This window comes from Sturnira hondurensis, unplaced genomic scaffold, assembly GCF_014824575.4.
Source record: "Sturnira hondurensis isolate 20B ecotype Veracruz unplaced genomic scaffold, ASM1482457v3 Scaffold0022215, whole genome shotgun sequence".
NCBI lineage: Eukaryota > Metazoa > Chordata > Mammalia > Chiroptera > Phyllostomidae > Sturnira > Sturnira hondurensis.
In genome coordinates this window covers 15,033,348-15,057,985 of record NW_028094846.1, presented here as the reverse complement: position 1 = coordinate 15,057,985, position 24,638 = coordinate 15,033,348, and the positions used below count along the sequence as shown (strand labels likewise).

At 46.8% G+C, this 24,638-nt stretch overlaps 1 protein-coding gene across 2 annotated transcripts in view; it reads right to left on the bottom strand.

Annotated features, from left to right (window-relative positions):
- Positions 1-24,638, bottom strand: part of PTPN14 (protein tyrosine phosphatase non-receptor type 14) — a 159,671-nt gene that overhangs the window by 75,608 nt on the left and 59,425 nt on the right. For both annotated transcript variants that reach the window (XM_037034869.1, XM_037034870.1), the window contains exons 2-3: positions 20,535-20,862; positions 9,684-9,853 (exon numbers count right to left, since the gene is read on the bottom strand). In XM_037034869.1, coding sequence (XP_036890764.1) covers positions 9,684-9,853; positions 20,535-20,708 — 344 coding nt within the window. In that variant the 5' untranslated portion in view covers positions 20,709-20,862. The remainder of the gene's footprint in view (positions 1-9,683; positions 9,854-20,534; positions 20,863-24,638) is intronic.

Here is a 24,638-nt window from a genome sequence, read left to right as displayed (position 1 = left end):
CCCAATCTCCACATAATGCTCGCTCTTTAAAGGACCCCGTTCAAAGAAGGGCCTGTTTCCTCTACCCTTTGTTTCTTCTGTCTAAACTGCTTCCTTCCCTTTGACAAAAAGCTCATCCCTTCCAACTTGGCCGCCCATCTCTTTCAGTGTAGCCGGGGGTGGAGGGTGGGAGGGGAGGGTGGTTACAGGCTTTTTGGAAGTTTCAATGAGCGGCCTCCATGGGCTTGCAGGCTTGGTTCACTCAAAACCATTCCAGTACTGGCTTCAGAGCCAGGCTTCTGGCACTGAGCCGCTGTGTGACCATGGGCAAAGTCGCTTTATCTCCCTGGTTCTCAGTTTCTTCGTCTGTACAATAAAAGCAACTGGCCTCCGCAATCTGCAACGCTCCAGGTCTAGACAGAACAGGCTATGATTCTGGTAAAGCGTACTCTGTCTTGATAGAAGACAAACTGTGCTTTCTCCAATAGGCTGTGTTTTTAAAGATTTGGGTGACTCTTTATTACATTATTATTATTATTATATTATTGTTATAACTATGATGATTATTTTGGCCTATGGGATTTTTGGTGCCTTTCTGGTGGATGGCACTTTTTAGGGATGATCAGAAATGATGCAGATATTCAAAGAAAGGAAAAGGAAATCCGAGAAACTTTGTCCACGTCTCCACGTAAAGCAGAGGGCACGGTACAGGGCACTTGGGGAGTGATGTCCATAGAAACAAAGATTTCAAACGAGGGGTGTTAAGGGAAACGACACACGTCCAGCCGAATTGTCTACAGTCGCATGGGGGTGGCTGAAGTGTGACCACAGCTGCAGGTGGATTGGAAAAAATCTAACGGGGCCAGTGACACATGGGGTGAGCCAGCGCAGAGAAGCACGTCAAGTTATATGGAAATGCAAGGGTCAGCGGTCACACCCTAAAGGCCGGCAGGGCCAGGCCGGCATGTGAAGCCGTAAATGCTGCTGACGGTAACACTGTGGGCGGTCGGGGAACTGGGCCAAACAAGACAGCATATGCCTACCTAGGAAGCATCTAAATGCAATTCCTTAAAAAATGGTCCAGGTGAAACCAAACCTACCCAGAGGCCAGAATGGACCCTTGCGGGACCAGTTCATAATCTGTGACTTCACAGGGCCTCGAGTCCCCGGAATCTCTCTGCTGACACTTCAACAGAAACTAAACTCCTCGCTACTCTGGGAAAGTTGCGGGGAGGGGCAGGAAGGACGTAGTCAATGTTTCTCTGACAAAGTAAAACAGGAGCTTTGGTTTATTTAACGGATGAAACCTCCACTTTGGAGTAACAGAACTTTTATTAGGAAAAAAAAACACAATCCTTTCTTAAGACATGAAAAAGAATGCCCACTCTCCAGGGTTGCAGTGAGGTTTGAAAATCACGGCAGAGACTTACTGTAGCAGCCCCCACACAAGTGCTGGCCGCTCCCACGGTCACTGTTTTCCAAATGTGTCAGGGACGAAGCGTGAGCTGTATTCTTCCACAGAGCCTCGGAGACTCATAATATCCCCTCACTGGGGGGAGGTTTCAGTCTTATATTGGGTCAGACAACGGCCCCGCCATCAAACGCAAAAAAAAAAAAAAAAAGGATTCTGTGTGTTGCAGGCAGCGCGGGCCCCTTCAGTGTGGGAATACACCGCACCCTTGTTACTTCCCTCCCCTGTGCCCACCCGCTGCGCCCAACGCAGGCCCCAGCACTGAGATTCCAGGAACAATGTGGAGCAAAGAATTCCAGGACATCTACTCCCTGTGTCTCCTCCTTCCTACAAGGGTGTTTGGTTGCTGCTGTTAATACATTCTTGAAATTAACACGCCATTCCCAATGCCACCCGTTGTAATGCTACCCCTACAAATCCTAAGAATGCCTTATAAGGAAGTGGACGTCTTAAAGACAGGCACAGCGCAGAGCCGGCATGCTTTGACACGACCAGACACCTCTTCCCACAGCTGCTGTCGGTTTTCCCCTCTCCCCACCCCTCAACCGAAGGTAAACACCGCTGTGTGGGGTTTTCCTCGTGTCCTACTCAGCTTCTGAATAAACTGCGCACTCGAAAATCTTAATCGATGCTCTACTACAACCCTGTCTCATTTCACCGGTCAAACACTGAACCAGTTCGGAATCAATGAACGAGTGAATGAACAAATGAATGAACGTATCTTTGAAAATCAAGGAATACTCAAGGGCACGATTAATATCCTGGCTTAAGAAATTAAGTGATTTCCAGAATGGCTCACCAGAAGCACATGATTTTTGCTTTTGAGAAGTTCAGAATAGATCATCAAATACTAGTGAATACGTACTAAGCACATGATTAAAAATGAGATCATTTTAGCACGTAAAGCACAGGGGTTTTCTTTTGGAAGTAAGGCTTCATCTATTTTTTTTAAAAATAAACGTTGCCTTACTAATTAAAACGTACTGAAGTATATCTTGCTTTATAAAGGGAGAAAATCAAAAGTCAGACGCACTAAAGAACCCTAACATTCCAGGAAAGCTCCCTTTGAAACACAAAGGCTGCCTGTGACGTGTATTTCCTTTTGAAATTCAGATTTTTCTCATTTCAGGGCACCTACATGAATCATAATGTCAAGTGACATTACTAAAGAATTCTGACTTATCTTACTAGTTATTTTCTCTCCCCTAAAGGGAAAGAATACCGAAGAAACACCCAGGTTGTATTGAAAAGTTAACTTCATTTTCTTTGTCTACACCTCATTGTTCCAGTGCGAAGCGCTGCCTACATAGCTGACTCCATCCCTGCGTATCTTGCAAACTATTTCTTTTTCCTGGAGGGTGGGGAGGGTGGGGAGGACTGAGGAGACCAGAAGCAGCTCCAGGCATTTGGAAGCCTTGCACAACGAAGCAGGCACGGGGGCGTACTCTTGATTTAATTAAGACAAATATAAACTTTGCAGAGCGCTCCTCTTCATAGTACAGCAGGAGGATATCCTGGTTGAAGATTGAGCCAATAATCAATCAGTTTCCCTTAAGCCAATTAAACTGATTTTGTAACAGCTTCCCAGGCTCAGTAGGATTTTCCAATGAGGCAGGTCCAGGAGCAGAAACGGTGACCAGGGCCAAGCACCTAATTTTGTATTTGCATAGATAAGTGAAAATTTTATTTTTATTCCCCTGCAGGCTTTTTGTATTTACTTTTTCTCTTGGATCGCGCCCATCCGAGTCAACTCTGATCTACCCGATGGAGAGCAACTCACAAGGTTAACAACAACGAGCTGAGGGGGGTGGACGGAGGTGGACGGAGGGAGCTGTCCTGGGCAGGACTGGCTCCATCATTGGCAGAATCCAGTCAAAAAATGAGGATGTAGGGCCTGTTGTCAAAAACTAAGAATTTCAAGAGGGCAACAGCAGAGCATTGAGCCAAGTGTAGGGCAACTAACCGCACAGGTCGTCTGCCCAGGAGGCTGGCCTGGTCCTGGAAGACACTTGCCAGGCTCCCTGGGTTTCAGTAAGCTTTAAGGACAAACTCAAATCTGCAACCAACCAAACACACGGAAATGAAATAACAGCTGCCTAGAGAAACAGCTCTTTCTCTAGGCAGCAGAAAAGGTGCTGAGATCTGCTCATTCTTACTCTCCTTCAGACTCGCAAAATATCTGACAGCCTTAATAAAGGTTGAAACAAGAAACCGTGCGAATGGCCACTAACGTCTTCCCCAACTGTCCCCGCTTTGGGAAAGCAGTGCTTCTCTCCTTCAAGGTCGCCCCGCTGGTGACAGCCGGCCATCTTCCTCTGTCAATCTCACCCTGCGTTGCGTTAACCCCAGAGAATAATGTTTGAGATGAAATCCCAGTATCAACAGCGTCTTAAAATATCTAAAATATCTGGCAGGAGCCACGGCGTTCTCAGTCACCAACAGAGAGAGGACCAGTTCCCATTCACCAGCTGGGGCTGGGCCGGCAGGGAGGGGGGGTCTGCCACTCCCAGCACGTTCTAGGAGCTTCGGGCCCTGCAAGGGTGTCCCTGGTTGCTGGCCCATGGGTACACTTTAAATAGCCATTAAAACGGCATCTCAAAACAATAAACGAGCTCAAAGAACCAGAGGAACAAAATAAATGGTGATGTAAAAGGAAATGGAAACGTAACCATAATTAGAGCTTTTATAAGAGACACTTTAAACACTGGTTGGGCACCGACTTCTTCACCGAGGACAGCATCCGCATTTAGAAGAAAGGAAAGGTGAAGAAAGCTTCAGGAAGGTCATTAAAACTTGGTCCTGAAACCTGGTTTAACAACGAAATAAATCAAAACCCCCTCCTGGCCTTGATGGGGGGCGGAGGGAAGGCTTCCCTTAATCTGGCTTTACCATCAATACGCCATTGACCCAGAAACGTCACTGGCAGGAAAGGGGCTCCTATCACAGTCTAAGGATGTCAGAACTGAACCCCTCTGTCACTCAGCTACCTGTAAAAGACACGTGCACCCTCTTTATGGTTCCTCCACGGCGTGGTTTTCGGTGTGGGATGAGGCCTTCCCTGGGAGTTCCCCCCCAGACAGGAACACCATTGAACTTGGAGAAATGCCCCGACACAATCCCATACAGAGATTAAGTGTGTTTGAAATCTCTCTGGGAATAAGTGTTAGACAGTTTACCTGGCAGAGGAGCGGGGAGCTCCACTTTAGAGACGCGCGGGGATGGACAGAAAACTGGGGGACAGCACCCACTAGGCGGAGGGAGCCTGGGCCGGGTCCCACAGACCCGGAGTTTCGGCCAGATGTTCGACAGTGTGCTAAGGCTGTCCCTGGGGGGGGAGGGGTGACTGCTGGGTACAGCAATGGTTCCCCCGCTTTGCTTCAATACAGAGCGCACCATCCACCTACACACCAGGGCAAAAACCAGTCCTGGAAAAAAAGGCAAGGTTATTTGACCTCATTAGAACAATTAAAAGCTCCTTTGCACTGGGGAAACATACCATTCCACAGTGACTAATGCAAAGGCAAACACGTTTTGGTTAAAAAAAAAATGTCCCATACTGAAATATTTTTCAAACCATGCATGCGGTCAGCAGCGTCAACTTTTGAAGCTTAAATTCCATCTTCAAAAATGATTTTTGCGTTGAAAAGTTCTCTCTTTGGTATTGGGGGAGGGGGGAAGAAAACCAAAATCAAGAGGGACTTCCTCGCTGGAGAAAGACTTGGAAAAACCCCCAGAGCTAAACTAAAAGCAGTCATCTTGGCCAGGAGTCCTGTGGCTTTCCTCTTGCTATTATTAAGTATCCTTCTGTTTGACTAAAAATTTCTCCACCTCTCACAAGCCATCGTTTCTCTTTCCGTGTCCAGAAAAACCCGAAAACCATGTGTTTATAATGAGTGTGTTGCTATGCAAATGATTAAAACACATTACAAAAATCTTCCCTTTGAGTCAGGGGAAGATGAACTGCTGGAGCGAGAGTTCCTTTGCCGAGCAGAAAAGCTGGCTTTTAAAAAGGAATATGAGAAGCGAAGCAAAACGGGGAGAAAAATATAGCAGCTTCATCATTTTACGCAGAGGTTTCAGGAAAATGAACATTTTTAAAGCTCCAAGGTAATGTGTTCTCAACAGCTTTGGAGTGGAGTTCACAGACTTAAGAATCTTTTTCATTCCTAAGGGTTCACAATTCTTCCTCCCTCTGTCCACTACAGTGCCCTTTCACCAGTTTGTCCGCGCTTCTCCAAGAAAGGCAAGAGAATTTTTCCTTTTCTGTGTACTCCTGTGTGTATTCTCCTTTTGATATCTTTTTCCCTGTCCTTCAGTTACCACCTAAAACGAGGGCCTGATTTGTCCATTTCTCCTCCGGCTCAATCATGGCATCTTGGCCGACTTCCCTCACTTACTCAAGAGATTTGTTCTTCAAAAGTCACACCCAGGAGATGAGAGGAGACACGGTATGTCAAGATTAATGTCAAAGACACAGAGCTTCTCAATTTTCTAATTTAAAAAAATCTGGTCTTCATCATTTTAACAAAGTGTCTTGCCTTCTTAGGTTGCAAGCAACAACATTTGCACATTTGTGTTGTGCTCTTCTGTGTAGCCTGCTAATCTGCAAATTTTCAAGGGCGGGATTGCCTGGGGACAAGAAATCACAACACACGCCTTTTAATCTTCCTTTCCCCACTCTGTGCCTTAATATATATGGGTTCACACATACATCAGACAAGCAAATGGACAAAAACCCAGAGTCTTAGTTCTATATTCTCTGTCTGTATTCAGAGAGAAGAGGAGGCTGGTTCTGACGAAGGCTATAGAACCTGTTTTACTGTCCAATAGAAGTGGCCGAACCATTGCAAACATGCGTTGGATAAAAACAAGTTTGGTTGGCTGCAGACAAAGGCTTATTTTTTAAGCGCAGATGGTTGAATGGTTGGTTGCCTCCTCCAACGGGCTGCCCACAATGAAAGACAGATTTCTGTGTCTAATCTATGCAAACATCTTCCTCCGTGGGCATCACAAAGACTAACTGTTTTGTGTCAGACATGGCAGATCCCAGGTGCTCTCGGATGCCAAGGCCCATCTCCCACCTGAGATGCCGGTAACCTGGGTAACAGTGGATGGCTGGAGAATTAGTCACGAACCCTCCTCCTTCCCTGAAACATCCCTTTGAAATTCCGCCACGCAGCCGCTCTGCTTGGAAGTTTCAACATTCAGATGGGACCCCAGATGCTTCTAAAACCTCCCAGGACAGCTCAGATTCCTGCCCCACCCCCCACAAATAGACTCCTAAGACTCAGTAGTATTCTTCACCTTGAATTCAGCTCATCTATTCGTCTCTAACGTCAAACCCAGAAACCTCGGGCACTTAAAAACGTGATTCTGTCCCAATCAAGTCTCCTTTATACTCTATAGTCTGTGTGCCTGCCACCCACAGCAGGTCACACTGCACCACACCTGAGTCACTGCTGGTGACCTTCAACCTTCCCAAGTGTGTGCTATTTATTCCCTTCTTCTGTCCTTTATTTCTCTGCAAATTTGCCTTTCTTTACCTACAAATTTGCCTTTCTTCACCTACAATATGTTTCTCTCTCATTTCTCCCTCTCTCCAGGTGCAGTCTTTGATTTGTTCTGACACCCTCGTTAGTGCAGTCCAGTTTCCAGACCCCTGAGGGCAATAAAAATTCCTGCAATGCCAAATCACATACACACACACACACTCCTTGTGCAAACCCAGCTCCTAACTTTAAACATCCTTTGCCATAAAAAGGTCAGAGCTGAAATCTACATAATTTAGTTCCAATGTTTAAGTCTAAAAATGTCCTCTAAAGTTTTAAATTACTTTGTTAGTTTTTCTGAGCAAATGAAACAGAAAAACTGTTTTAGAGCCTATAATAGAGCCTGTTTTAGAATCCTGGGTTGGAAAACACTCTGTCCCCGCTTATCAAACTTCTTAAACAAGCCAAGCTAACTGAGCAAGAAGACATTCTAAAGGAAATGTGAGGAAGGGGTAAAAAAGAAAGAAATTCTAAAGGAAAAAAGTGCACCTAATCTCCAGCATCCATCACCATCACCACCAAAAATGTTTGCTCTTTCCCTCAAATTTTGAGATGTAAACACTTTTTGCTTTGTTTCAGCTTATGGGTGCATATATTGACAGTCAAATAACGCGGTGTTAATCTTACTTACCTGGAAAATCTAAAATTGCACAGAGCTTTAGAGGTTAACAAATCTATCAATTCCCAAGTGTGAATGAACATCAGAACCACCTGAGGAATATTTTTTATTTTCAACAATACATCCTCCCGATCCCTAGCCATAGATATTCCCACTCAGACTTCTGGTACAGCCTTAGAATCCATATTTATAATAATACTCCAGGTAACTGTGCCACAGCAGGTCCTGGTCTATTGAAAGCAACTGGTCTCCTCCAACACCTTACCCAATATGGCAGTCAAAACACCGCTCTCCTCTCGACGCCACTCGCTTCCAGACTTCGAGACGCTTGCCTTTTTACATGTCTGCCTGTTGCACTTTTACATGGATTTCATTATCGTTATTGAGACTGTGTTCTTAGGTTCAGCCAAGTAACCAAAGTCTCTCAATTCCTTGAACTTCCCTCACTATCAGCCCAAATTTTGTGTCCCAGAGCAGTGACAGAATTCCCTCCCCACAAGTCTTCAAATATCCTCAGGCTGCTACTCCACCCTCACAAGTCTTCACTTTTCTAAAAAAAAAAACAAACCGATTCTGCTAAATTCAGGAAGCACAGTGTCTGAGTGCTTCACCATTCAGTTGCTCTTCTACGACACCAGACCTCACAGAATAATGCTGTCTAAGGCAACAATGCTTCATTTTTTTCCTCACAGACAACTTTTCCTCCATGTGCATTAATTTATAGCCTGCATTTCAGCCTTGTTCCTCATTGCTTTGCATTTAAATGGCCCAAGAGCCACGGATCAGCCATGGATCAGTACTTAGTAACGTAGTGCTGTGTTCCTAGCTGTGTAAGGTACCCAGCAAGAACTCAAAAGCCAGTGGAAATTGCCCGATTTTGAGGTGTAAATAATTTCTTGTACAGAAAAGCCTTAGATAAGTGAAATAACTTGAAAACAGTGAATGACAGTACATAACCAAGTACTTCAAGGAGATGACACCTGAAAGACTGAACACATGTTTTCTGGGTCAGACTGTGAACTATGTCATGGCCTCTGTTTATAAAAATTCCACCTATTTAAACAATAGTTTCTTATTTTTTAAAAAAGATGGAAGCTATTACCTCAAAAGGTATATAAAAATTGCAAGTACCTCCTTATTTCAGAAATTCAAAACCTAAGAAACTAACGACATGTTCAATAATCAAGTTGAACACAGTTCCTTGCCCCCAGCAGGCCACGGGCATGGCCTCCCAAGCACTCTGAATGCCATGACCTGGGGAAAAGGTGAAAATCAGAGAGTTTATGCAGTTCCCTTTATTACTGAAAACAACCATTTGATGAGGAGACACATCGCTCCCTAGCACATTTTAATGAATAACTCTTACCACCCAGTGAGCTGTATTAACAAAATGCATTTGTTTCAATCACAGAATGGCAGACCATCAGAACTGGAGGAAGTTATCCAAATCCCTCTTTACAGACAAGAGGGAAATATTTCAAAGATGGAAGGTGATGCTCTCCAAGGTTAAGCAGCCAATGAGCAGGAAGAGGGGTCCAGTCCATGGGTAGGTCCCCCGTCTACCGCTGGCTTCCGGTACCCTCTCATTTATCCATGGACAATGAAAACTTGTCTTCTGAATGTTGTCCTCAACTCTACTCCCATCTTCAGTTACCATCTTGATCCTCAAATCCAAAGATTGAAGGTCCACTTTGTTTGGGGACATTTTGAGGGAAAGAGTAGACTAAACAGTAAATAGGTGGCCAATTTTTTATTCAAGTCTAGCGCATTGTATCCACAATCTCCAATGAATACTCCCATGCTGCTAGACACGAAATTCCACCCAACTCACTAGCATCTTAAGAAACTGCCAGGCTTGGCTATCTGGCTTCAAACAAAAATTCTAAAGTGGAAAAGTAGCTGGTAAAGAGCCTCCATCTACTGCATCCTCTTCCCCAACATACACACACACACACACACACACACACACACACACACCCTAAATCAACCAGCTCATCTACTCCAGCTGACGCCTCACAATTCACCCACACCCTCGTGCGGAACGCGGAAAAAAAAATGCACCTACCTTGTGGCCTCTTGCTGAAGCCATGACACATTTGGCACATAGAACATGACTCCGAAGAAAAGCAGAGGCTCGTTTGCGAATTTGTCCAGATGTTTCTTCAGAGGTTTCTCCAGCTCCACCCATCGTGCTTGCTGGCTCTTGCTGAGAAACCAAAGGCCAAAGTAGTGCGTCTAGATGAAAGGGCAAAACAACATCAGTTCCTGCTCGCGAGGGGCCTTCCCAAGACCACCCAGGAAAGAAGGCTCCTGCGTCTCACGCCACCTCGGGCTCCCCAGCCCATACACAGGGTTTGGCTTTTACTGTCTAACTCCGGGACAGATTACAAAGAAACCACACGTACAGAATGGCGTGACCTACACCGAGTATGCAGAGGAAGCACCCACATCCATCCTAACTGTGTGTGTGAGGGGTACCAACACACCCCGGCTAGGTACAGGGGCTGGTGCGGGGTGGACACCATGCTGACTTCTCTCCTAAGATCTCAAGGCTGATGTTGCAGCGGCTTCTGAGTGCCTGGGGATCTCACACGGAGCCTTCGGGCAAAGGCAAAAACACCCAGTTCCTGCACCTGCTGTGAAGTGACCCGTCACACAACGAAGACAAAACCTTCTGCCAAAGGAAAGCGTCCGTGGTGTTGAGTATCTCCACCCAGTACCATATTTGCACTGAAGACTGATTCACCCCTTTTGAGCCTTATTGGAGTCCTTAAAAACACATCACCACTTCATTACACATGGCCTGCCGCAAATCTCTCCCCCAGATTAAGCTTTCCGAGTGGAAGGGGCTCATCTTCGCAGCTGCCGCAGGGCCCCCAGTGGTTGTCCTTGGCCGATCATGGTGGGATTTGATAGATGAAAGCGAGCTTTTCACCTTTAGACTCGAAGCCTCACCCAGTCTAGTCCTGCACAACGTGCTAAATGATTAAAACAGGTGCTTTTATGCACCCAATCCTGTCTTCACATTAATTAACGCTCAGATTTCAGGATTAGCACTACAATCGCCACAAAATAGATCACTGCTTTTGAAGCATTCTTTTATATTTCAATTATAGCCTAGCATGCTTTAGAGCACACCTGGAAATCTGCCTTCAAAAGAATGTTTTCATTGCCACGTTTAATTTCCAAAGGCATTCCTGCGCAGACGCTCCCCTCCAGCTGGCTGCCCACTTCACAATTCCCAGGACCAACCATGCCACAACGCTACCAAGACCTGCGGTAAGTTTTCACTCTGACTTGACGAGAAAACCAGATGGGACATTGCCTCCATCAGACCCAAATACTCGACAGGATATTTTCAAATGACACTTTCCGTTGGGAGCAGCGACTTGACCTGCTCTCCTCCACGATGTTCCAAAGGGCAAGTTCACACCAGAAGTCTATGCATTTCTCCAGCAACAAAAACGCAACAGAGCCAAGGTTCTATTTCCATCCGCTCAGACACACTGAGTGAGTTCTGAGTCCTACTGTTCCTTCCCCAGCCTCAGTGAGTCCATGAGCTGTTCTGGTGTGACTGATGGTACCGAGGAAGTAACATATGGCTGAGTCAAAGGAGACAGGCTTTGAAGTCAGTTCACCTCCCAGCTCTTGCACGCACTGCCTCGGTGCCTGCAGCCAAGGTACTGAGCCTCCCCGCGTCTCACAGCTTTCCCATCTGTACAGTGGGGGTGCACGTTCCAAGGGGCGTAAATAAGATGATGCCGAATAACCATGCACGTGGGGGACACGTGCTCAGTAACCACTTTTGTTGCGGCCGAAGCTACTGCTACCATCACCATCGTCAAGAAATAAAAGCTGGCAAGCCTGAAGAATCCTCCTCACCAGCCCTACTGGCATCCCTATGAACCCCAGGATTAGAAAACAGAGGGTATATGGACCTAGCTGAGAAAAGGCAAGCAAAAGTAGAAGCTGGAGAGCTTTTCAACGACGAAAATCTAAAAGGCACAAGAAAAAAAAGGTCAAGAAGCAGGGCCTCCCCAGGGTTTTCTTTACCGCCTCATTACAGGTGTTGGTGGGAAAGGGAACATCCCTCGGAGGCTATCCTAGGGGGGTCTATGGCTCGGGCTGACGCGAATCTCAAAATGAGGTCATCTGGGTACTTGATAAAGTGTCTGGAGAGGGGCCAGAGCAGTTCTGCACCACACGGAGTGCCCGTAAGGAGCACAGTGCCGCAGCAGGGTGTTTTGGATGGCTAGCAGCGAGTCTGCATATAATAAATGAGGTAATATATGCAAACAGGAATGTGCTATGTAATAATTATTTGAGTTGGAAAAGAGCCCTTTCATAAGCATGGGTGGAGAAAGAGAGGGCAACCGTTACAGTGACTTAACAGGCTAACCACGATTTATTACCTTTCGCTAAAAGTAGCCTTGCCCATTGGGGGGTATAATTTTATAGGCCATACTTCATTCAAATTATAACATTCACTCAAATTAGTAACATTCAAATTATAAAGGGCCCACGGGAACATTCTACAGTTGATTTTTCAAAAGAAAATTAAAAATGTTTTTTTTTTCTTACTGCTCCTAGGCTTTCAGGCTAAAATCTCCTTTCGTCATTCCCACCCACCCACCCACCCAACCATCAGGCCAGACGTGACCTTCACCGCCCAAAAAACCTGAGAAAGAACATTCCACAGTGTACACGTGCACACACACAGGTGCGTACACTTAAAAAGGGGGCTGATGAGGTGCAAGAGAAAACGCGGCAAGGTCACAGACTGGAGCCACCGTAGAGACCGCTCAGTAACGAGGCAAACTATTTCCAACGCAAACGTGAAATAGAAACCTAATTCATGGCATAAGATTTTTTTTGTTCTTGTTGCCACACAGCCTTTCCCGGAGGACACAGGATATTTCACGGTGACTCGTTCTGCCTTTACCTAGTAAAATGATTACAGAACTACTCAATGCATGGGGTTTCCAGTGCGGGGTGGAACTGGAGGAGGCAGGTCACCTGGAGGACAGAGTTTCTACCCACTCACAGCCAGAACAACCGAGTTTTAGAAGTGCTGGATTCAGTTACCAAGCAGGAAGCGGAGTCCATTCATGAGACCCCCATCCCCGCGCTGTTCTGGGACGCTGCGCCTGAAGTAACCTTCTCCACTGTCACTCCGCCTCCCTTGTTCTTCACTCTAGCTGTATCCCTCCTCTGGGGTTTTCAAGAGAAGGGGGAAACAGTCTCAAAGTTCTCAGCCTGCTCTAGTCACGTTGATAATGCTGCATATGTTTATTCTGCCACGTGTGCACAGTGCCACCCAGGAAACGGGACCAGAACCTAACAGCTCACTTAGACAAATGTGTGCACCAACCACCCTCCTGTGCGTCAGCCAAGAGGCCATTGATCCCAGCAACCCCGTCTGGGACCCCACCAGGCCTGTCCACAACGGACCTGCCAACTCAAAATCCAGCTGGATTCTGGAAGCTGAGCCTCCCTGAGAAACACCGTCATGTGGTTGAGTAGAGTGTGGTGGAGGATTCCAAATAGCAAGCACCTCCTCCATGGCCAGAAAGACCCCAGCGTGCTGCCTGAGTGAATGCACGTAAGCCTGGTTTGGTGGACTGTTGGGGGCACCTGCCTAAGGCAGATCCATCCCATCCCATGGTATCTCTGGGTCAGCTAGTGATCCCATTTTATTGTTCTAGTTCTCTTTGAAAAAATAGCTCTGGTGCTGGGAATTCTGCAAGGAGTTCATTGCAATGATGAGAAAAGAAAACTGAAGAACCAGCTCCCAGGGAGAGGAACCGCACCTCTGAATCAGTTACTAAAAATGCAGCACCAGGAAGCAACGTGGGGGAACTACACTAAACTGCCATTTTCACAAGTAGTTTCCTCGTCTGCTCAGCTTGGAGTTGTGCATTTTAACAGAGGAAGCGCAGTGTGCTCATGCCCTCCAAATCAGACGGGTTTCTGCAGCGGCCGAGTGGTGCGTGAACCTCAGAGTCAAAAGTAAGATCTCTCTTTTGGTATCACGAAAAGACTTCTTTTATAAATAATCTGGAGCGTGTTGGATTTGTTTGTTCGTTTATTTGTTGAGATCACAGTGTCCTTCCGACACTGATTATTAACAGGAAAAGATTTCTTGTGGGTTCTTTTTTCCAGCTTTGTGACCAATGGCACAGCTTTAATGCCAACTGTGTGTGAGGGTCACAGACGCTGTCTTGGCAATGACAATACTACGGATTAAATCCACGATCTTATCTCAAGCATTCTGAAGAGTTAGTCATCCGGAAGCAAAAGGTCAAAATTCCCTGCATCAAGTTGTGATAGGTGGCCACCATTTCAGCTGCAAAGTCAGAAACTGAGAGTCGGCGTGCTTCCCACACAGGGGCTACTGCAGAAAGCACTGAAGCTTGCACCGAGGCGTGGAAAATACTCCTGAAGATGACCACGGGCCGGCTCTGAAACTGCTCGCCATGCAACCACATTCCAATGGCTTTGGAAAATAAGCCACTGTGCCTTCGCTGGTTAACTGTAGGAAAACAATTTGCACACAGTCCGCCTCTCCTCTGGGTAGCCTGGGATTTCTACAGCTGCCACATGTGTAATTAACCTCCGCACCATCTTTGTTTCCTAGCCAACCTCTTCAAAAAAGGACAGGAAAAGAAACTGCAGATTAACACAGACCCAAGAAGCAAAGCTCACAGCCAAGAAAAATCACTCCGAATAAGCAAAAAAATAAAAAAGAAGACTTACAAGTTAAGACTGGAGAAATAATTTCCCCTACAGCCTCTGTGTCCAGAAGGCAAACACTGACATTGATTTATCTTGCAGAATTGACATGGAGCTAATAAGATTTCATGTGATTATCATTACAGAGACAAAAGCAATACAAATTCACAAGTCTCCCGAGCAGACTGCTTTCAATCGATTTTTGATCAGGGTTGACCAGGTTAGCCCCGGTTAAGCAGACTGTAAGTACAGCCAGCTCCACGGCTGTCTGACAGGGTCAGGAAATTCGGTGTTCTGTCCCCATGATCACACTTCAGCTACCAACTCCCAAAATGAAAGCAAGCCACAGAAATACCCTTGACCGAAGTTAGCTGTTCCTCGATGACAGGAAATGCATGTGAAGATGCTGTATCTTTAAAGCCCTAGCCACTGTGAAAACAGCAAAATACGGGGCATCTCTGCTATGGCTGGTAGGTCTGAACGAATCAACTTTTAGGAAACACAAACATATAAATCTTTGAAAGAAAAAGGGCATAAGTTGGAGGGTAATCACCCACTCTATGAAATGATTATGGATTTCTTTTCTTTAGGTTCTATTTAAAAAACCGGCAATCTTAGTCTAGCTTCAGAGAGGCCCGGGAGTTACTGAAATCACACGGCCAAGAATGCTGCACTTTCAAACAGAACAGTTCTCTGTCCTGAATAGACTTGACCTATGAAGAGCATCTCAGGTACTTTTGTTACATTATTGATCCCTTCCCCATTTATAATTTTTTAATTAAAAGGAGAGTCAAGATTATCCTTCAAGGAAGTAATCCTAGCATATTTTTACATTTTCTTAAAATCCTTTGTATTATTTATTACCACTAGCATGGCTTCCTGCCTAAGAAGAGCCATGTTGAGTAGAAATATAATGAAAGCCACACATTTAAGAAGTTAATGTTGATAAATGCTATTTAAAATGGTACATTTGAAACATGATGCTTTCACAATGTAACGAACATAAAAATGATTAGTGAGACATTTAAGCTCTTTTTCCATACCAGGTCTTCAAAATCTGCTCTGTATTTTGCACTTCCTGCCCATCCCAGTTCAAACTATCACATTTCAGGTGCTCAATAGCCCCCTGTGGCCAGGGGTTATCCCATTGGACAACACAGTCTTAAACGAGTAATAACCATGCAAGTAACTGAAAGATTTGTTCGATGTGCCATCACAGCGAGTAACCATGAAAGCCATCTAAAAACGGAGCATGCAGACTTGGAGGAAGGAAGAGCAGAGGCCCCACACCGCGGGGGCCCCACACTGCGGGGGCCCCCGCGGCGGAGGCGGGGGTCCAGAGAGCGAGTGTGGTGCCCGGCGGGGGAGGACACTGAAGTACATGGACAATTACTTTGTGTAAACACTACCTCATCTAATCGCCCAACAACTCCGGAGGTTGCTGCTATTACCATCTCCATTTACAGGTAAGAAAACGGAAGCACCAGGTAGTTAGTTAGTAAGTAACCATCCAGGATCACCCCAGCTAAGAGAAAGTAGAGCCAGAATTCAACCTCAGAGAGTTTGACCCCCAGCTCACAATCCGAGAGGCCAAACTCCGCTGCTTCTCCGTGTATTTACTTTCAAAATATGAGAATCAGTCATGAGGCCACTGAGTGTTAACTATTTCTCTCTTAACGTCAGTCCGTGATTTTTCAAACCGGGTGTGGGGACCCAAGGAGATGGAGCTTTTGGGAGCCATCCCCTCTGCAAACATTTTCTACAGTAATGTTCCCCCGAAGATTTCATCTGGGGAAAAGATAGGGGTGAAGTCCACTGATCCAACTATGTTGTAACTATAGCATCAGAATTCTAGTTTTCTGAGCCTCTGTTTCTTTTTTTTTTTTTTAAGATTTTATTTATCTTTAGAGGGGAAGGGGAGAGGGAGAGAAACATCAATGTATGGTTGCCTTTCGTGCATCCCCTGCTGGGAGTTGGCCTGCAAGGAACCGGCCTGCAACCCAGGCATGTGCTCTGACTGGGAATGGAACCGTGATCCTCTGGTTCGCAGGCCCGTGCTCAATCCACTGAGCTACACCAGCCAGGGCTCTGAGCCTCTGTTTCTTAAACCTCTTCCTTTAATAAGGTTCCTGGCCAGAAATCCATACCTATTTTTTCTTCTGAACGTATAACAATGAAGAAGAACTGTTTCCCTAAGAAGTTCGTTCTCTTTCCTCTTGCCAAGATTATTGTTATGTCTACCCGACTGGCCTTTCTGTGCTTCCCGTCCCCCGATCCTCATCCCTTTTCTGCTATTCGGTTCTTTTCCTGAACCGAAAGGTGATCACATCAGGCTCCACCTTAAAAATCCTTCAACGGCTTCCCATCTCACAGTAGTGTTTCATTCCCCAAACAATTCGAAGAGTATTTAATAAAACACTAAAATAACTGAGAACCACTGAGTCAACATATTTTTTAAAAAATCTACAGGACTTCCAAGGGTGTTCCCCAAAGCATTTACCACGGCCCCTTTTCCGTCCCTACACATTCCAGGGAGTTAGAACAGTGGGGTCTGCCTGCCTGCATTTGAACCAGCCCAGAGAAGGCAAGCAGCTCACTCTGTCTTGGGGTCCCACGTCCCTAACAGGGGTAGCAAGAGAAGCCCCCCAACAGACTGGTTATGAGAGTCAAGTGAGTGGATATGCAGAAAGTGCTCAGCATAATAGGTAATACATTGAAAGGTGGCAATCCCTTTAATTATTTGGGGGACACGTTTTGGAAACAATACCCTCAGGATCTAGCTAAAATTCCCTATCCAGACACATTAAAATCCTCAGAGGCAGACTCCCGCCAGCCCTTCCGCACTCCTACCCTCTCCACCAAGACCACCTCCCCAACACACATGAACACATCAGTGCAAACTGAACTTGGCCCCTCCCTGAAAGTCCCACAAGCTTTCCTGTTCCTGTACCTCGGCATGGGCTGTTCCCTCTCGTGCCTGTTTGTCCTGCTCTCTAAACCCTAGGGTTTCTCAGAGCAGGGACCCTATGAGATTCAGCTTCCCTGGGCTTGACGGTATTGCTGGCCCTAGGAACCGGGCCTGGACCTGCTGGATGCCATTTGAAACGGCAACACATCAGTGCATTCAAAACCAGATTCGACCCCCCAAAAGCTGACCATATAGATACACATGTCATTATACTTTGTCAAAACGCAAGGGATATACAACACCAAGAATGAACCCTAATGGAAACCATGGCCTTCAGGGGATAATGCTGTACTGATGTGGGTTCATTAACTGTAACAAATGTTCTCCTGTGGCCTGGAATGTTGACAGCAGAGAAGTGGACAGGGGTGGACGGGGCAGGGCGTACACGGAACGCTGCTCTCCACTCAATTTGTTGTAAACCTAAAGCTGCTTTAAAAAATTATCTGATAAAGTTAAGTGGTAAAACACCAATTGGAGTTAATGTAGATAAAAAATGAAATCAAAATTAATTTCCCTTTCCTAACATAAAGCTAGTGTAAAGTTTTTAGGATGCACCTAAACCACAGGACACTTCTAAGGGCCAAGCCAAAAGTCCACCATAACCTGGTTTCCGAGCCTCCTTCTTCGAGACTAAATAAACATTCTGTTATAGTTTGGACGGATCTCCACTTTCTCTGCGAAAGCGCCAGCAGCCCTACTCAGAAACCGCCCCCAGTACACAGCACGGGGCACGGACCGGACCCGGTGTTCGCCCCCAGCTACTTGGGCTTCTGGGTGGAGGACGCATCTCCCCTCGAGGTGTGGATGCAGAAAAAGCAGAGCAAAGCATATTACATGGCTCCACCTCACCCTGCAGCTCAGAAGGAGCCATGGGACTGTCTCACAAAACCCCACACCTTCGATGTCACCTGTCACAGAACAAAAGCACACAATTAGGAAAGAAAGTGATTTGCTCTCCGGTGGATGCACCCGCTGGGGGCCCGTCAAAATAAAGCCAGCATTAAATGCAAACCACGCCCTGGCATTAGAAGATCAGTCACACTGCCACACACACTTGACAGCAGAATGTGGACTTCACCGCTTTATCCTCTGTGACAACACAGTGGTGGGGTAATCCGGGGTTGACCTTTGCCCTCTCGCTGCCGAAACAATGGTCTGCTAGGAGCCGTTATTACCGCACACCTCTGCCGACACGCCTCCCCTGGCACCTGACACTGCAGCTCTCTACCTGCTGCTCTGCAGAGGTGGCCCTTCGGTCCCCAGAACAGGCCTGCTTTTTCACACGCATGGATCTGCAAGAATCCAGTTCCTCGTGCCCAGTCCCGGTTCAAAGACCGAAGGCTCCGTCCGTCTGTCACCGAGACCTCCCATCCTCAGCCGGGGCTGCACGACTCTCTAAGGACCGCACGGCTGCCCCTGCCCTGCATCTCCATGTGGCCCCCGTTCAATCCTAACTGTCTGTTTAAACGCTGGGCTCCCTGACTTGTCTGCGCCTGTCCTCATGATAAAACTGGGCCTTATTTAGCTTCATTTCACCAAGCCCTAAAACAGTGCCTGACACACTGCAGTTGCTCAAGATTTGCTTCAGTGAAAAAGACTCAGATTGGAACAAGTCCGTGTTATCAGAGACAGCACCATGCGTTTTCCACACTGTATCTCTTTCATACTTGCAGCAGCCCTATAAGGTAAGTGAACCTTGCTTGCCTTAGGAGTAAGTAAGGTCACCTAACTAAAAGCAACCGGAGTATAACTGGAACTCCAATCCAAGACTCAGAAGCCTGCACTTAACTACGTGCTATTTGTCTCCCCAAGCATGTGAAGAATCCTCAGTTACTCTATTGTGATTTAGTGGGAATACTCAACAGTAAAACCATTGCATATATTTTTAAAGGATCTAGAACTAAAATTTTCCCAAGAATGTTGACCAATCTCCGGCTCGACCGATCTACAGTATTAAGGTTCTTCCTTCATACCCTTGCACATACCTACGTGTCAATATGCGTAGCCAAGTGAGTTAGTAATAATCAAAAAAGAGCCAGCCACCAACCCTCGAGGGCAGCACATGGGCCCTAACGGAGCTACGCAGAGCTGCTGGGCAGGGCAGGGTCCCACACGGGAGAACCAACCTCAGCGGAAGACCTGAGCTCCGGAACCAGAGTACAAACACGGCAACCATCAGGAGACAGAAGCACTCAAGTGCAGCAGAGGATAAAAGTCGGTCGGCAGAAGACACCAAGGGGGAAGGAAGACCTTCCCCCCCAATTCCTGTGTGCGCATGGACGCAAGGATCACGGGGATATCAAACACCCCAATCATCACTTCCATCAGGCACCACCCGCCTGTTCTCCATCACCCTGAGGTCTTAGGCAATGATGTCCCAGGGCCTAGGGCAATGACAAAGCTTCATCTGTCCTTAATAAGGCTTGAATCTCAGGAGACTAGTCATTTCAGCACTGGCAACCATCCAACCACGCCACCGTACCCACCGGCCAGTGACACAAGTCTCTCAAGACACCAATGCTTGTATGGATTACTCACCCCGACTCTTCTCGGAAACGGCTGTAAGACTGAAAAAAAACAGGGCTTGCTTGCTAGAAAGGACACGCCACCCTAAGTAAGAGTCTCTTCTAAACCGTGATGGCACATCTGTCTTTCTGGCCAATGCTGCGTTTGCATGAAGCCCGAAGAAGTCTCACAGACGGTGCAAAGAAAGCAAGGGCCAGGAGGAATCTTAGAAGGAACACAACCCCCATTTGCCAAGTCCCCACAAAAAGCCTCACTGCTCACACTCACTCTAAGTGTTCCTTCTCTTCTTCTTCCCTTAGAAGAGGAAACGATAGAAACAAACAGGCAGAAATAACAACAGCCGCATCCACCCCCCAGATGGGAGTTCTGTCCCTGAATGGCTCCGCCCCAGCTCTCCAGTCGATTCTTTTAAAGACAGAGAATGACTTTGGAGAGGAGAGTTTCTCGTTTTCAATTTCCCCAACACCTCCTCAGCCTCGGAAACAAAGGGAGGCCACCACCCTGGGAAAGCCCTAGGGAGTGTTTTGCTCATCTCCCCTAAAGGCTGTAGGATCAAGCTTGTGCTAGAGCGTAACAGGATTCTTCTAAACACAGGCAGAGGCTCAAGAGCGTGGTAAGTGCCACAAGACAGGTGGCGGGTCCCCGGGGTGAGTTCGCAACCACACACACACACACCACACACACACTTACCTCCCGCAGCTCCAGCCGCTGGGCCACGGCCTCCAGGCACTCCTGCCCCGTGCTCTCCACCGACAGCGTGCACTCGATGACATTGCTGTCCAACAGGCGGATCCGGGTGACGAAGCAGTTCTTGCTCAGGACATTGTAGCGCCGTGTCCGGCGGAGCTTCAGGCCGAAAGGCATGGCTCGGTGGCCCGGGGAGGCTGCCCTCCTATCTTGGCGTTCACGCCCCTGAGGTGGCCTGAGCAGCTTCAGGACCAGGCGAGGGCTCTACCAGCCACGCTCCCTCCGACACGGGAAAGGGCGTCCATGCCCGGCGTGGCCCTCTGCAGGGTCGCTGCACACAGAAAAGAAGCAAGGTCATTCGCCGAAGGGAAGCTACGGGACACACCCCTGCTTCCCCACCAGGATGAACGTCCAGATTCCAGAACCTGCAAGGCACTGGGGAGAGCCCGCGCGCTTTGTCTCAGCTGGCAAGGGTGATCGGGTAAAATCCACTTTATAGCTGAAGAAACAAGAGATTCAGAGAGAGTAGAAGAACTCGTCCAAGGATGCAGCCCACACGGCGAAGAATCCAAACCCGTCTACCCAACTTCAACGTGCGTGCTCCCTCCACTCTGCAATCCTGTCTGATCAAGGAAGCAATCAGAGTGGAATCTGGCCAGGTTTTTTTTTTTTTTTTGACTTCTAACCATGTATTATCTCATATCAACCTCCTGAATAACCCTACGCTGTAGCTTTTGTGATTTCTGTGTTCTAGCGGAAAGACGTGAGGTTCGTTGATTTCAATGATCCGCCGATCAAAGCCTTACCCTGCTCCTCCTGACTCTGTACCCCTGCCCCTTCCCTTTCACTAGCATGGTCTGCCTCTGTTTTGACTTTCATCTTTTAGTACTTACTTTCTTGTTGGCTCCATTGACTTAGAATAAATAACAGACTATGGAGGAAATACACATTTAATACAGTCAGCAACTTCCTACTTTTTCCCCCTTACTTCTCACCGGAGGAAATGCTTTTCATGGATTTGAGAGCAAAACATCCATGTGAAAGAGAAGCATGGATTGGTTGCCTCCCGTACATGCCCTGACCGACCCTGCAACCTAGGTGTGTGCCCTGACCAGGCACGGAACCCGCAACCTTTTGGTGTTCGGGTCGACGCTCCCCCAGACCACCTGGCCAGGGCAACCTTTTAAAAACACTTTTAAACATATAACTCATGTAATGTGCTTAACATGATACTTCATTGTCCTTTTTCTACCAAATAGTCAGACAGCTAGCGGGATGTGGGGAACCACCCTACCTTTATTTTGTTCTGTTACGAAATGCTTGATGTAAAAGCCTTGACTCCAAATCACAGACGATTTAGCTTACTAATAACGAGATTTCCTGACTCCCTGGTGCCCCTCCAAATGCCAGGGAGGGCAGTATTGCCATGGAGAACACAACCACAGCTGACCACAACCAAGGGGCCCCACCATTCCACCCAGCGCCTGCAATGCTCGCAGGGGGAGGCTCCTATCTTCCAAAAAAAACGCCAGGCAGCCTCTAGACCGCTCGCCTTCCTGCTGTCCATCAAGCTCGGAGGACCGCCTCCCGCGTTGAGGCGATTGCTCTGTTAACTGGACTCCCTACGTCGGGCAGGTTCACCTGCTCCTCAAAGCCTTCATCCACAGAGCTACCTCCGAGCCCCCCACGCCCCCCGCCATGTGAGTGGACAAATACGGGTAACGACCTGCAGAAATTCTTGAATAAATAAATAAAGTGGCTTCAGTATTCAGCAACCACTCCGTGTCAGTACCCCGGGCCTCATGCAAGTTGTCAGGGCACAGCCCTACAACACAGCAAAACACACTCCCCACACTCCTTCGGCTGGTCTTTGATGCCTGCTCTCAGCACATTCCTTAGCGTGACAGGTATATGTTTTATGATGGCTTAAAATACTCCTGCCGGTAGAGACTTTGGCTTGGTAAAATAGATGAACATTTCCAAATCGCTTTATGTTGGCAGAGTATTGTGTTTACCTCCAAGGTAAGCCAACCTGATGATCTCGTGATAGCTACGGAAAAGAATATGGAGGGACCTGCCCCCCCAAAAGACAGAAAGGGAGCCAAAATTCAAATACAGGGCCCTGAAGAGTTTACCACTCACACATTTCCACAACTTGTTGAAACACAGAGCACAAAACCCCAAGATTCAATTTCTGTATTAGCTAGGGAGCCTCAATCAGAAGGAAATATTTGCTCTGTGGGCACAAGCCACATCGCTAATCCTGGGCCAGGCACTTTGATAGTTGGGTGTGTCCCATCTTAAACACCGACGAAAGAATGCAGCTGGCTTGGTGCACATCCATCCCAGCCACTATTAAAAACAACCCCGGCTACCTGTTCTGTCGGACTCCATCCACCGTGCCCAGTTACTTCGTGAAAAATCAAAGCTAAGCTGCAGAACAATGTGTATAGGTGATCACAGTTTTTATACTAGACAGACAAAAAAAGAAAACGCACAAATGAGAAAGAATGCGTAAAGTTCACCAAAATGATGAACTGTTATCTCAGGGCCACACAGCGATGATATTAACCAGAACCCTCACTTTGTATTTTACAGGCTTCTCAATGGTTCTAACACTTTACAACTGCCTTACATTATTTTTGCAAATAAAGATTAAAGTGCCTTAGCTACTGAAAGTGGTGTATCAGGTACAACATCTGACGACTAGGCAAGATAGCTCCTACAAAATGCCTGACTCTCTAGTTCTGAAAACTGTCTTAAATCTTCATTTGCTAGAAACTTCCTTGGGAAGGTAGCAACAAAAAAGTCATATCAAAACTGGTCTGGTCCTTCTAAAGGTTACGGTGATGAAAAGGTGATGAAAAATTGAAAAGGTGCCCTGGCTGGTGTAGCTCAGTGGATTGAGCGTGGGCCTACGGACCAATCGCAGTTCGATTCCCAGTCAGGGCACATGCCTGGGTTGCAGGCCAGTTCCTAGCAGGGGACTCACAAGAGGCAATCTATATCAATATACAATATCAATGTATATTGATATTTCTCTCCTTCTCTCCTTCCCTTCCTCTCTAAAGATAAATAAATAAAATCTTTTTTAAAAATTGAAAAGGTATCAGGAACTACTATAAAGGACACATGGACAAAACCAAGGGGGAGGGTGGAAGCGGAGGGGGCAGGTGGGTTTGGGGGAGTGGTGGAGGGAAAATGCAGACAATTATAATTGAACAACAATAAAGTAATTTTTAAATAAATATGCATTTATTATACTTATTACACACCAAAAAATTTTGAAAAGGTGGGATTAGAAGGCAGCCGTTCTAGAGTAAAAGAGATTTAAGCGTTAGAAAAACAAAATGCAATGTGTGACCCTTGATCAAATCTAGGTTTGAAAAAAAATAGCTATAAAAGACCTGGGCAATTAGAGAAACTGGAAATAGAAATTAGGAACTAGAGATGACTGTGTTATGGTTCATTTTCTTCCGTGTTTGGTGGTGGAATTCGGGTCATGTAAGACAGTGGCTTTAGGAGATGCCAAAGGGTACACTTCCGGGTGAAAACATCATGATGCCTGTAACTTACTAACCACGTGGCTAGGAAACAACACACACAAGTCCGCACACAAACTCAGAGGCGAAACAAGTATGAGAAAGTGCTGACCGTGGACGAATCTCCGCGGTGGGCATCCAGTTATCTGTGGCACTATCCTTTCAGCTTTTCTGTACGCCTCAAAACCTTCACAATCAAAAGGTTTTTTTAAAAAACACGCAATCCTCCATGCAGATCCTGAAGAGGCAGCAACCATGCCTCCTCCCTACAGCTCCATTTGAATGGTACGGCCTCTAACAATGGACTCCGCTGGTCCTGCCCATCCGAGACCATGTGTTTCAGGGCACCAAACGGACTCACCATAGAAGCAGCAGGACAGGTGGACCCCAAACTCCTCCTGAGCAAGAAGCACATTTCCTCCATCTTCAACACACGCACACACACACACACACACACACCCCACTTCCCTAAACAGAAAGCTCATGGCATCTACACCCAGAACCTGTGTGGCCACAGAGCTGCGCCTCTGGAGAGAACTTCCAGGCACTCATTTAAGACATTCCT